This window comes from Maniola hyperantus, chromosome 2, assembly GCF_902806685.2.
Source record: "Maniola hyperantus chromosome 2, iAphHyp1.2, whole genome shotgun sequence".
Taxonomy (NCBI): domain Eukaryota; kingdom Metazoa; phylum Arthropoda; class Insecta; order Lepidoptera; family Nymphalidae; genus Maniola; species Maniola hyperantus.
The window spans coordinates 5,631,888-5,644,800 of NC_048537.1; the positions used below are offsets into that span (position 1 = coordinate 5,631,888).

General features: G+C 37.9%; 2 protein-coding genes across 14 annotated transcripts in view; one reads left to right on the plus strand and one right to left on the minus strand.

Annotated features, from left to right (window-relative positions):
* Window positions 1-12,074, plus strand: part of nw (narrow) — a 34,571-nt gene extending 22,497 nt beyond the window's left edge. The window contains exons 2-6 of one of the 4 annotated variants that reach the window (XM_034981366.2): window positions 5,266-5,371; window positions 9,000-9,076; window positions 9,487-9,697; window positions 10,289-10,456; window positions 11,199-12,074. In XM_034981366.2, coding sequence (XP_034837257.1) covers window positions 5,266-5,371; window positions 9,000-9,076; window positions 9,487-9,697; window positions 10,289-10,456; window positions 11,199-11,634 — 998 coding nt within the window. In that variant the 3' untranslated portion in view covers window positions 11,635-12,074. Of the gene's footprint in view, window positions 1-5,265; window positions 5,372-8,999; window positions 9,077-9,486; window positions 9,698-10,288; window positions 10,467-11,198 lie in introns of all 4 variants that reach the window. The other 3 variants (XM_034981371.2, XM_034981379.2, XM_034981387.2) reach the window with 3 other exon arrangements.
* LOC117993521 (cytosolic carboxypeptidase 1-like) overlaps window positions 1-12,913 on the minus strand; it is a 101,996-nt gene that overhangs the window by 61,477 nt on the left and 27,606 nt on the right. The window lies entirely within an intron of this gene.

Here is a 12,913-nt window from a genome sequence, read left to right on the forward strand (position 1 = left end):
AGTAACCAAATTCATCATGATAATCTGTTCTGTCTGAGGAAGGCTGATGACCGAGGTCCGGGTATGGTTGCGCTCATTAGGAAAGGCCTATGTTCAACAGTGGATATCCACAAGATAATCATGACTCAGTCCTATAATGCATTTACGTATGTATATTGTATATACCCATATTATCACAATGGATACATGGATCATGATAATGAGCAGGATATGTGACTAATAACCTAATTTTTAAGACCCCATGTAAATAATATACATGTACCTACCATATCTGAGCAAAATAAATAAATGATTATGATTATAATGATGGCGTACTGACATGCCCTTAATTGTTAAAATGTCATGTTGAAAATTTACACCCTTAAGTTTTAACTATGTAGGTACACCCTATAAATTTTATATACGAGTATAAGTAGACATTCACTTACATCGTAACAATAAAATAAAGAGAAATATTGCGTCAGAAAAGTGGTCATGAAACACAAAAAGAATAACACACCAGAAATGCGCGACATTGTTTATGCATGAGGTTGCATTATGCATGGATTCCGGCGGGACCATGATGCAGACGAGTAAAACCTGGCGAATGAGATATGCAATTCCATTAACTCTAAACAAAAAGCTACCTTTGTTAAGTATATTGAGCATAGGTAATGTGGGAAATTAGGGGATGCCAAAAAATACTATAAAAAAATATTTTAGAAGAAAAATAAATCGAACCGCGAAATTTGAACTTTTATCTAATATGTTAACAATTTGGTACCAATTTAGTTGGAGTACTTATATAATATTATATCTAGACCGAAGTTAATAATAAGAATAATCAATCTATCTGTAAACTTAAAATCATGAATTTTCGATTAGTTAAGTACTTATCGAAAGCAACATGTTGTAATTTTTCACAAATAACCATACAATTTTTGAAAAATAACGTTGTTAAATAAATCTTTAAGAAAAAAAGATTTTTCTTCCTTTCTTGTCTCTGGGCTGGTTTCCGCACTTCAACGTCTGTTGTGCGTGCATTGTCCCTCCCCGCCAAAGTCATCACTTTGGATTAGATTAGATTATACAGATAGATTGAATATTAATTTTTGCCGTTATTCCTTACATTTGCCTACACTAAATAATTTATAAACTTGATCAAATTATAGATCAAACCGTAACGGGACGTGTAGAGGGAACATTTTGCGAAGTCATTAGTTTTGTACAGCTGGCATATTGAAATTACTTTCTATTTATGAAGTGTTATTAATTTATTATTATCAGCGTTTATTATCTGTTCTTCGACATTCTTCCCGAGATATTAATCAAGTCCCTCTGCGGTTATCTATTAGCTTGTCTTAATGATGTCGCTACACAGCAGTATGCAAATGGGATAGGTGCAAAGCGTTTTCCGCATCCATTATGTATCGACAGGGTACGTTAATACAGGATGCGTTAATTTCATTTATAGCTCGCAGCGCTGGTAAAGTAGTGTGCAATTTATATCGGCACAAACGTACTGCCTACCACATCAATTGAGAAGTAGATACCTACTCTATAAAGCAGATTTTTAAAATGAAAATGCCATATCTTATACATATTATGGTTGAAATTACGTTCGCACTGCAGAAAATCGGGTAAATTATTTGTTAATTATTTTAAAACTCTAAAAAAGGCCTAACAAATTTCTCTTCACAATTTATATGGCAATGCAAACACAGTTCGATAAATTAACAGAAAACGGAGTTATCAACATGTTTTTATGTACCTAAGTTTTTCTTCAGTGCAAACTCACAGCACTCACAGTTAGATTAATGTTTTTCTGTCTGTTCTTTGCCTATGCGTTCGCGTATCGTTCAACCGATTGAGTTGTTTTTGGCACTTGCGTATAGGATTCTGATATAGCAGCTTCAACGTACACGTGAACTATAGGCATTCCACAACAATTCGTTATTAATACGAAGTATAGGCATTCTATAAAATAGGTAGATATGTTATGAAGATGATTCTGCTCATTTACAGAATAAAAAAGTAGGAGGGTAGGACTACGCTCTATAGATCTTAGCCCTCTCAGGATAAAATACAAGGAACTGGTTTGGGTTAGCGCAAATAAAGTGAAGTAGAGCCGAGTAATTTTTATAACAACTTGAGCTCAGCCTAATGTAATTTGAAATACCGTTGAAATTGATATACTGTAAAGATTACAGTATACTTATCATTATTTCTTTTAAGTTCGTTTCGTATAGGTAAACAGTATAAACAAAACGAAGTTATGCGAGCCGCCTTTGGCAGCTCCTGGACGTCAAACCGCTTAACCGCCTTGGAAGCTCACACGTCGCGCCACCAAACTGCAAAGCAGGGCGTCGCGTAGAACTGAATGTGGTAACTTGCGGTTGACCACAACAGCGTCAGGGATGTTCAATGAATTTAATTGGGCACGTAATATCGTAATGGAGGTGTTACCACAACATGTCCGATGAATCGATAACTATCCATTTTTGTAAAAAAAATATTATTCTCTTCATGATCGCATCGGCAGTTCCTCTGGTGCTGCAAATGTTCATGAGCAGCGATAATCACTTAACATCAGGTGACCCACCTGCTTGTTTGCTCGCTATCCCTATAAAAAATAATGATGCCCGTCACTTATTCCACGTGGATTTACGTTACGAACTCTTTAAAATAAGTCCAGGATAAAAAGTCTATGTCCTTCCTCGGGATGCAAGCTAACTCCGTAACAAATTTCGTCAAAATCGGTTAAACGGATGGGCCGTGAAAGTTAATAGCAGACGGACAGACAGACAACCACTACTTTCACATTGATAATATTAGTATGGATGTAGCATGTACATAGATGGTAAAAGCATTGATAGCCTTTTTTTATTCAAGTTAGCCCTTGACCTCCTAGTCTTAATCTTAATCTCACCTGGTGGTAAGTGATGATGCAGTCTAAGATGGAAGCGGGCTAACCTGGAAGGGGTATGGCAGTTTTTATTAAACCCATGCCCCTTGGTTTCTACACGGCATCATACCGGAAAGCTAAATCGCTTGGCGGTACGGCTTTACCGGTAAGGTGGTAACTAGCCACGGTCTAAGCCTCCCACCAGACCAGACCAGAAATTTAGAAATCAATTCCAAACCCCTGCCAGGAATCGAACCCGGGACCTCCCACTAATGAGACCTCAGTGCTTATCACAGCGCCAGGGAGTTCGAGCCTTGTAGTTAAAGACTTTGGCCTCCAATTCGGAGGATCCAGGCTTCGATGCCGAACACTTTCACGTTAAGGTTAACGACTAGAAAACTTAGTCAATCCAGTAGGTTGATTTCGAGATGCATCAATCATTATTAGAATGTCAATTGTTCTGATTGGATGATTTGTGCGATTCTTGTTGCAGCAATGCATTGTAGCCAATAGTGCGCGAGCGTCAACCAACCAGAGGTGATTGTGATCGTGACATTGTAGCTATCATTCTCCCCCAATCGCGCAGCAGGTTTGACTGTCGAGCTCGCTTAAGGTTAAAGGCATGCTCTTGCAAAGAATAAAAAACTGGAAGAGTCTTGATTGTTGATGCGTCGTCGCATTATGTGATGAATGAAGCGCAGGCGCAACATCTTGTGGTCATATTTATCTTTGTTAAGAGCATCGTTCATTGTAGTCAAAGCGATGGCTGGCTGCATTTATTCAAGACAATAATATTATGAATAGCATACGGGTTCACTGAACACATAAGTATGTGCAGTGTAGGTTCTACTATATACAGGATTCTACTATATACAGGATTGTTTTCATAATACCGCAGTGTACCTACCTAACTTTTAGACCTCGATTCCACCTCCGACGGAGTTCTACATTCACTCTAATCTATGACCTAAGACCTGAAAAGTTTTTGTGTTTCCTACCACATGAAATCTAAATACCTTTAAGGCAAAAGTAAATAGGCATTTTCTAGGCATGCGACCTCTAGCAATCTAGACGTCATCATTGCTTTTTATTGAGCACTAGCTTATTTCTGCAACTTCGTCCGCGTAGACTTCACAAATTTCAAACCCCTATTTTATCCTTTTAGGGGTTGAATTTTCAAAAACCCTTTCTTAGCGGATGTCTACGTCATAACAGCTATCTGTATGCCAAATTTCAGCCCGATACGTCCAGTAGTTGAGCTGTGCGTTGATAGATCAATCAGTCAGTCACCTGTTCATTTTATATAAGTATATAGATTCAAGCGCAGCGCAAGGCTATCTTGCAATAAAAAATCTACGATCCCGACGACCAAAATATATGCTTATTTGTGTCTTTAATAATCTAATATATATGTACCTATATGTATATCAGTAATCGTGGATATCTGATTTCTCAACAAATTTTTTTTTGGTTTGACACCTTAGTGTTAAAGTTATGATGATAGCTAGTTAGTCAAAGTCGTGAACAACAAAAAATGTAGTACCGGAAATCGAAACGGTCGTGTTATGATAATATTTGAATAATATTCACGATGGCTGTGTAGTAAGGATTTATGGGAATTGAACATTATGTAGCCATTAGAATATTACAGGGGCTTCAATAGCATGTTGGAAAATCTATGAATAATAAATAGGCACTTCCAGACTTTCACATGGAAATTCAGATCAATTTATTACTTCTTAAAAGCGAAAAGATTCTAGAAGCTTTAAAATTTCAATTTAAGTTATAACTCATAACCAACCATAGTCTACCACGCTGGCCATGTGCGGATTGGGAGACGATGTGTCGGCGGCGTTGTCTAAAGACTTTGACAGAATTGACCATAGTCTACTTTTACCAAAATATATCTTCTCTCGGGATCAGAGCAGATTTGTAAATAAGTATGGTTTTCTTCTCAAAAATTGACTTCCAAAACGGCAATGTGTATAGTGTACGTCAAAAAATAAAATTGTTAGATGCGCTCTAATGAAACGTTTTGTAGGTAGAGTTTGGTGTACTTTTGCAGTTTTTTTTACTAGTATCTTGTATAACTACACTTCAGTTAAATAACTCGTTGGCCAGATCTCGTTTCTCGTTTTTTTTTAAATTACTATTCCCTGAATTTTCTCTCCCCCAGTCGAGTTTTTTTGTTATTCTTATGTTTATTCTATCTGTGAAAACTTGTCATTAGCTTTAATCTTCTTCTGTTTTTACCTATTCATTTTTTCATATTAGCTGTAAGTTTTCCTGTTAAATAAAAAATAAAAAAGTTAACTTACCCTGATTACGTAGTACAAAAAAGTATAGAAGTAAAATTACATAAATTCTTTTCATTGTTACAGCCCAAAGGATAACAACCATACAACTGGACGGAGTGCAGTACTTTATATCCAGAATGAACCCCTACAGTCCAGAGCTCAACTATTTCCTCGCTTATCAGTATTGCAGGTACGATATTTCTCAACGCCTAACATTACGTCGTATCGAATCGCCCATCGAGGTACTTAACAATGACACACCCCATACTTCAGTTGCGAGTCGTATCATATTTCTCCCGGCGCATTCGCTGGATATAATAGTTACATCGTGACTAGGAATGCTTATCCAGCTTATCTTTACTCTTGTCCTGCCATAAGAGAGCTCGGCCGGGCGTTAACAAGCGTTGCTAGGCGCTTTGAGGGTCCACGAGCGACCAGGAAGTGCAGGGGACATTTGCATTACCGTTAGTGGTTCTGGGAAAACTGGAGAACAATATCGCCACCTTTAGCTACTTCCGCAAGCCATTCCTGCTGTTTAATACGCACAAAGGGCTCGAGGTTTTATTGTGGCGCAGCTCCCACGGTTCCTGCGTTACTGAAGCTTAATAAACAACCACAATAACAAACGTTTAGTGCACTATATAAAATAGGTTTACTTTTCAATTGCAATCCACTTTTATTGATTTAAAATGGCACGATTTATTTTGTATTTAATATTTTACACGTTATAATATAGGTAATTATGTTGGAACAGAAGATTGTTTAACTAATCGAATATGCTTTTAATCGAAGTTCCATCCCATCTTTTGAAGTCCACTGGTGTGCAAATTCTAATATTTCGACGAGTAATAATTACTTACGAGTAAAAAAGTGGTCAGGGTTTAACCATACCTATCCTTTTATAAAAAAATATTTATTCAGATGCAGCGTCTCATTTTCTAGTGCAAATAGCCCATTAGGAATAGAAAGAAGTGAATCCGATGCTTGTTGCGGTTCCGATTTTGCGGCGTGCACGCTCAAACGACTAAAGGGTCAGTCGCCTCGATGCTCGGTCACGATGTCCTCCTATTGCGACTCCGTCACGACCTATATATTTACAGTGTCTATTGTTACTCCCTATGTACCAAGTCTATAAATTTTATTGATAATCCGAAATGACTCAAGTGAGTAGGTATATTGATATTGTTATTTTGGAACTAACCAGTGAATTTTGATAAAAAACTTGATACCTTTAGGGGATATTGGTACTTAATTTTTACTTTCAGTAGACCATAGGGGATTTTTTATCCATACAGATTTAGCTCACAACTCACATGCCAATTTCCCGGAAGGAGTACGTGACATGATGATATTGATACTGACTATGAATGGCTGGGCTTTGACCGTCGCCAGGTGACAGGTGAAATATCAGTGTGGATGGCAGAATCGATTAAGGGCACGTCATGTAAGAAGCGTTATACTATGTGGGAGAAAAAAATGAGGCAAATTGGCTAATGGGTATAACCGCATTAAGGGAACAGGTGGCGTGACGAACTGTCATGCCTCGTGAGCCACTTCCTATACCGTGGCTAATGGAAACTGTGTGTCGTGGTGTTTCGTTTGATATTGTCGTGATAAAAGTTGACTAACTGTAAAAACATCAAGGTTATTCGCATTTCTTTCACCTCAGTCGTGTCATCGACTTTGTGGATTACTTGTTTATCTTGCCCTTAAAATGATTTAACTTTGCAGTACCATTTTTGGTGTAGTTAAATTGCAACAATACGTCTAACGTCCTAATGCCGAGTATTTGATTAGCACGGTTTGAATTTTTTATTTATTACAAAAAAATTGTAGTATTATGAACAAATAAATATGGACGGGGAAGCACTTATCTTTATAGAAATCTCTACCAGTGACTCTTGCTAGTGGGAGAGGTTCTAAAGAAACAAGAATTTTATTTGTATTCCCTGAGAAGGTCAATTTTCTTCACGTTATGTAATTAGCGGGATATTATAACATATTTATTGGTGGCGCGCTCTTGGAAAGGCTTGGATGTCCAGCAGTGGACGCAAACAGGCTGATGGATTGGATGTAACATATTTATTTGTTTATTTTATTTATTTTTATTTTTCATGTAAGTAGCAAAATTGTAGTTACATAGTAGTAATAAATTAAGTTACATTGGAAATGCTTATCTCTAAATAGAGATTTATTTCAGAATAAAACATGGAAAAATACTATTTAATCTGTACCTACAATATTTGTTCAATATCAGTCTAAATCCAAGAAATGTTTTTAAAATAGCTGGTACACATACATTTAAATGTTGATGAGACTCTATTAAAAAAAACTACGATACAGTTATGGTGCTAAAATATGTCGATGTGTCAAAGATACCTCAATGGGAAAAACAACTGCTACACAATGCTGTATAATTAATTCAATGCGAGTACAATTTATGAGTTTTTAATTCGGCGCGAGCAGTTTTTACGTGCTAGGAATTGAGAAGTTGAAACATACTTATTTCTTGCAATGAAAGCAGTGTATAATTTATGGAAAAAGTAGCCTGAATTTCTTATTATAATTATTGCCAATGCTAATATTATTCATTGTGCTATGCTTAGAATTGTAAGTTTTTGAATTTGGGTGGTCAATAATTCAGTAATTTAAAAATGGTGGGAATGTGAGAGGAGAAAAATCCATAGGTACTTAATTAAATTATTATAAATGCGAAAGTATGTCTGTCTGTATGCTATCTTTTCACGGTCAATATTTCACGGTATACAATCCAATGATAAATAGGAGCGCAAGCGCAGCAGGCGCAATTTTTTTTGCTAGCCGCCCTAGGCCCGGGCCTACTGGACCTTAGGGCAAATCCGCCACTGGTCCACCCGTTCAACCGACTTTGTCAAAATTTGGTACAGAGACAGTATGCATCCCTGGGATGGACTTAGGCCACTTTTTGTCCCGGAAAATCAAAGACTTTCCACAGGACTTAAGTCGCGGGCATCATCTAATTCGTTAGTTATCATCATCATCAGTTAGTTAGGTATTATTGAAACTACTTAATTGAATTCTTTGCTAGCCGTTATTTTGTGTTTTAAAATCAACATGTTTTGACGAGACAAAAGAAACGGTTTACAAATGAAGGAAGTCACAATCAGGATTTGAAATCTTGAAGACGTGATCGTTATAAAAATGTTGTAACTAAACATGGGAGTTCATCGGTGCATACGGGACTTCGTCGAGGTTTTTAATCTCTTAAGAGTCCTGGAGTGCCGTGGAATGTGGACTGGTCGGGGCAAGGCCAAAGCGAGTGTTTAGCGGATAAATTGCACCTCGATAAACTGGCTTCGCGATGTAGTTCTATGGACCTTATATTATGTTACTATTACCCGCAACCGTGGTGGTTAGCTCAAATCGTATCAACTGATCCGGCATTTCAAGTTTGTAAATACCCAGTCCAGTATGAAGTAACTGATAATTAAGTAAGAAGTTCGATCAGGGTCTAGTTTTACACTGAATCTAAAAGATGCATCTATGAATATTATATTCGAGCATTAGCTTTATTTATTTAATAGTATATTACATAGGCTTCTATTTCGTCATCGTCATCAACTGAAAGACGTCCACTACTGGACATAAGTTTCTTCTAGGGACTTCTACGTGATATGCTACGCCGCCTGAATCTAGCGACTCTTTGCGATTCGTTTACTTACATATATTTATTTAAAGCTCCTGATTTTTCTAATTTCATAAGATTGGTATCTATTTCTTTAATATTTTCTGAATTCGTTGATAGGTTCTTCTTTAATATTTTGTGTTTTTACTTTCAGATCATTAGGACTGCAGCTGGCATCGTTCGAAACGAAGGAAAAGGCTGACTCAATAACGACGTATCTAACGAATGCAGGTAAGACTTTAAATACTTAGTATATCTTTTACAGCTGTACTCAGAGTCACTTAATCGTTACTTAAGTTTAGTGAAAACGTGACAGAGCTATATCTCTCACATAAATCTGTCTCGTTTTAACTCAATCTTAAGTAACGATAAGCGACTTTGAGTACGGCTGTTAGTGTTCAATAATACATTTTTACATGGTATAAAAATGGACTAAGTACTTAGGTCATGTATTAAGCTTAACTTATTATACACACGAGCTATAATTTTTTTTTAATGACGCACTTTTTGGGCTTGGTTCTTTTTTTCATAATATATGCAAATTATGAAACTGGGTGGATCCAGCGGTATTCATTTATGTGGATGTGGAGATTTGCAAGAATATAAATAAACACCTAAATCATTGAATTTTGTTATCACAGGCTACAATAAATACGACTTTTGGACGTCGGGTAACAATCTCGGTACGGACATGTACTTGTGGATGAGCACGGGGCTTCCATTCAACGCGACCTTCAACTACATGCGGCGCGGCATGACCCTCGACGCGCCGAGCCAACACGCCGATGACAGTATGGACCCCCTGGACGTTCCTCAGGGCAGTACAGCACCCCAACGCACCGCGAGGCATGGGTACGTATAATTTTATATCTATAATATAAAAATGAATCACCAAATGTGTTGGTCATCCTAAATCTCGAGAACCGCTGAACCGATTTCGCTAATTCTTTTTTTAATCATATTCCTTGAAGTACGAGGAAGGTTCTTACGGAGAGAAAATTTTTATTCAACCTTTAACTCAATTGTCTAAACTCTACCCGAGCGAAGCCGGGGCGGTTCAGCTAGTTATTAATAGATGATTTGAAATTTAGATTTTTCAAAATCGCGTGAGAACTCTTTTACTTTCCAAGATAAAAAAGTACTTTAGTCTCCAGAATGCAAGCTATCTCGGCATTAAGTAGATGATGTTTGCAAGTATAGTCTACGTGGGTTTAGGTTTTTTAAAAACCCCGTGGAAAATCAAAGAGTTTTTTTTAAATGATGGACCAAAAGCAGCCTATCCCGAGCCCCGCTTCAAGCCATGTTCTGTATAATTTCTATTAGGCTATAGGAATAGGTGACTATATGTCTTGTGTCGCCGTAAATTGAACTTTGCATTTCTTCTAAACTGCAGCAATAACAATTTTTTTTTGGATATCTGAAATAGTATAACATAAGAAGTAGTCTGTTTTCCAGAACTGAGCACGTGATGACCAATGGCTGCGTGTCGCTTAAGGCGCCATCGTTTCACTGGGAGCCGCAGCACTGCGGCGAGATCAAGGACTTCATCTGCGAGCAGACGCGCTGCTACTACTACAACTACGGCTCCATCCCCGTCTCCTCGGCGCAGGGGTAATGCCAGGTGAGATGCCAACCATCTCCGGAGGCCCACTCCCCGACTAGCCGCGCGTTCTCTGATTGATCCATTTTGTGCACCGCCTTAATGTTTTTCACTTCTTTAAAACATGTCCATATGACGACATTTTGTTTAACACGGTATAGTGGGTGTGTAGTTATTAGATTTTTGTTCAGTAGTTCCTGTTGTCTAACATCACAATCTAGTTAATATTCGAGTTTGGCGCGCTGGCCCGCGGGATAAGGTCTCTGTGCCAACCCAACCACCAAACAAGAGCCCTACACCCAGAGATATCCGTATAACTTTATTGATAACATTCTTGGATGTCGTTTTCGTGTCTAACATTGTAAATCTTAAAAATTAACAAAGTATTTGGTGGGTGGGTGAAGGGGGCTTTGCTTGGTATCTCTTGCGATGTTTAATTCTATTCTTTTTATTATGTCTTTGTAGTTGTTTAAGTCTTTGCCAGACAAGTATCGTGCGTTGAGCATTATCATGACAAAAAAAATATCAAAATTCTTGGATAACTTTACATTAAACCAACCAACAATTTCATTATAAATCGCAAAAGAATTTTGAATTTTTCATTTCACCTACCTATTTTTTTTTCAAATTTTACCTGCTCTAAATGTACGGCTGACCTGATTCAAATGTCTGGCAAGTCTGAGCGACTACATTACTGACGTAAACTTTTGAGCGACTCTCTAACGCGAGGGTCGATATTTGTGTGGTCGGCAGGAAGCCGCTGTCGATGACGACCACGACGACGGCGCACCCGCTCACGTCGTCGTCGCCGCCACCGCCGCGCTCCGAGCACCTCCCGACGCACTTCACTCTGAATGACCTCATCGGCAAGCTACGACCGTCGTCCCTCGACGGCCTCCAGTCTCCTCACCTCAAGGCCGGCGCGCTGCTCAAAACGCCACCTCAAATCGACTCGCACTACTCGCGAGCGGCCGATGCGCACGTCAAGGAGGCCGAACAGGGACCGAAGGAGGAAGCGACTCAGGGCCCGTACGAGGCCGACGAGGGTATGGCGGGCGACGACCCCGCGGCGTACCTTACTAACGAAGCTCGCGACGCCCATGCTGAAGACGTGCCCTCGACCGCCGAGCCGGATGCCACCGAGCATTCCGTCCACGCCAGCGGCATGCTGGCTCCCCCCGCCTACTAGCATCCGACTCGACGGTCACGGTGATAATTTATAAGACGTGACTTTTAGGTTTACGTACTACCAAAAGTATTATTCAATATTTCAAAGCGTTTTGTATGTAAAGCAATATTAAGACTTATAGTGCTTGCTTGTGAGGGTGATATCGCTTCGTCATTTATTATTATGAATGTAAATGAGATTTATGTATTGTAGTACTGTTAATTTTTAGTATACTCGATGACGAGTGGTGGGATATAAGGGTTCTTTGGGACAGTAATCTATAGTCATGAAGGTGCTGGCGACTCGGTCTGTACGACTTGCCTCCGCTTTCTAATCGATCATTGCAACGAATATTCTACGAAATATAGGTACCTAAATTTCATCTCCGCGAACTTCAGATGATTTGTCCGATCTCCGATGTTAACATTTATAATAATCTTAAAAATATATTAATTTAATTTTTTAAGAAAATTTTCTGTCGATTGTCTGGACATATCATTCGGTGTAGTAGCTAAGATAGTGTTTATATTATGTGACGTATTATAAGTTAAGTATAGTAAGTTGGAACTCAAGAATTTAAAGAATAGTGATGTAGTGAGTTAATAAATGTAATATGTATAAAATTAAAATAAATTGTTTTATTCAATTAAAATTTTCTTAAATTGGGTATTTGCCTACTTTTGAATTTGATAAATATTATTACTTTATTATAAACTAGGATAAAAATATAGACGTACACTGAAAAAAATATTAAAATCCAACAAAGATTTACAAAGTTACAGGCATTTTAATTTTGGAGTGGGAGGGTCTTCTCTCCCTTTCGCGCAAAACGAAAATTTGTATGAAACCGCACGAAGCTACTATGGCATTAGTAAGTGTGACGTCAAACTACTGTATCGTTATCTCTGTCTAATTCAGAAATATTTAAATGCTTATAACTTTTTTGTTATTTGATCGATTTAATTAGTTTTTTCAGTTTACGTCATTATTTTTATTCTAGTTTATAATACTTATAAAAAAATTGGAGTCAAATACCCAATTACAATATTAGCTTTTTATACATTACTAGCTGATCCCCGCGGCTTCGCCCGCGTAGATTTAGGTTTTTAAAGATCCCGTATAGCCTATGTCACTCAGGAATAATGTAGCTTTCTACTGGTGAAAGAATTTTTAAAATCGGTTCAGTAGTTCTAAAGATTACCCCCTACAAACAAACTTAACGACATTACCTCTTTATATAATACAACGGGCCGTGCAGCAGAAATCGTAATATTTTAATTTCGCCATAACTTCAAAACCA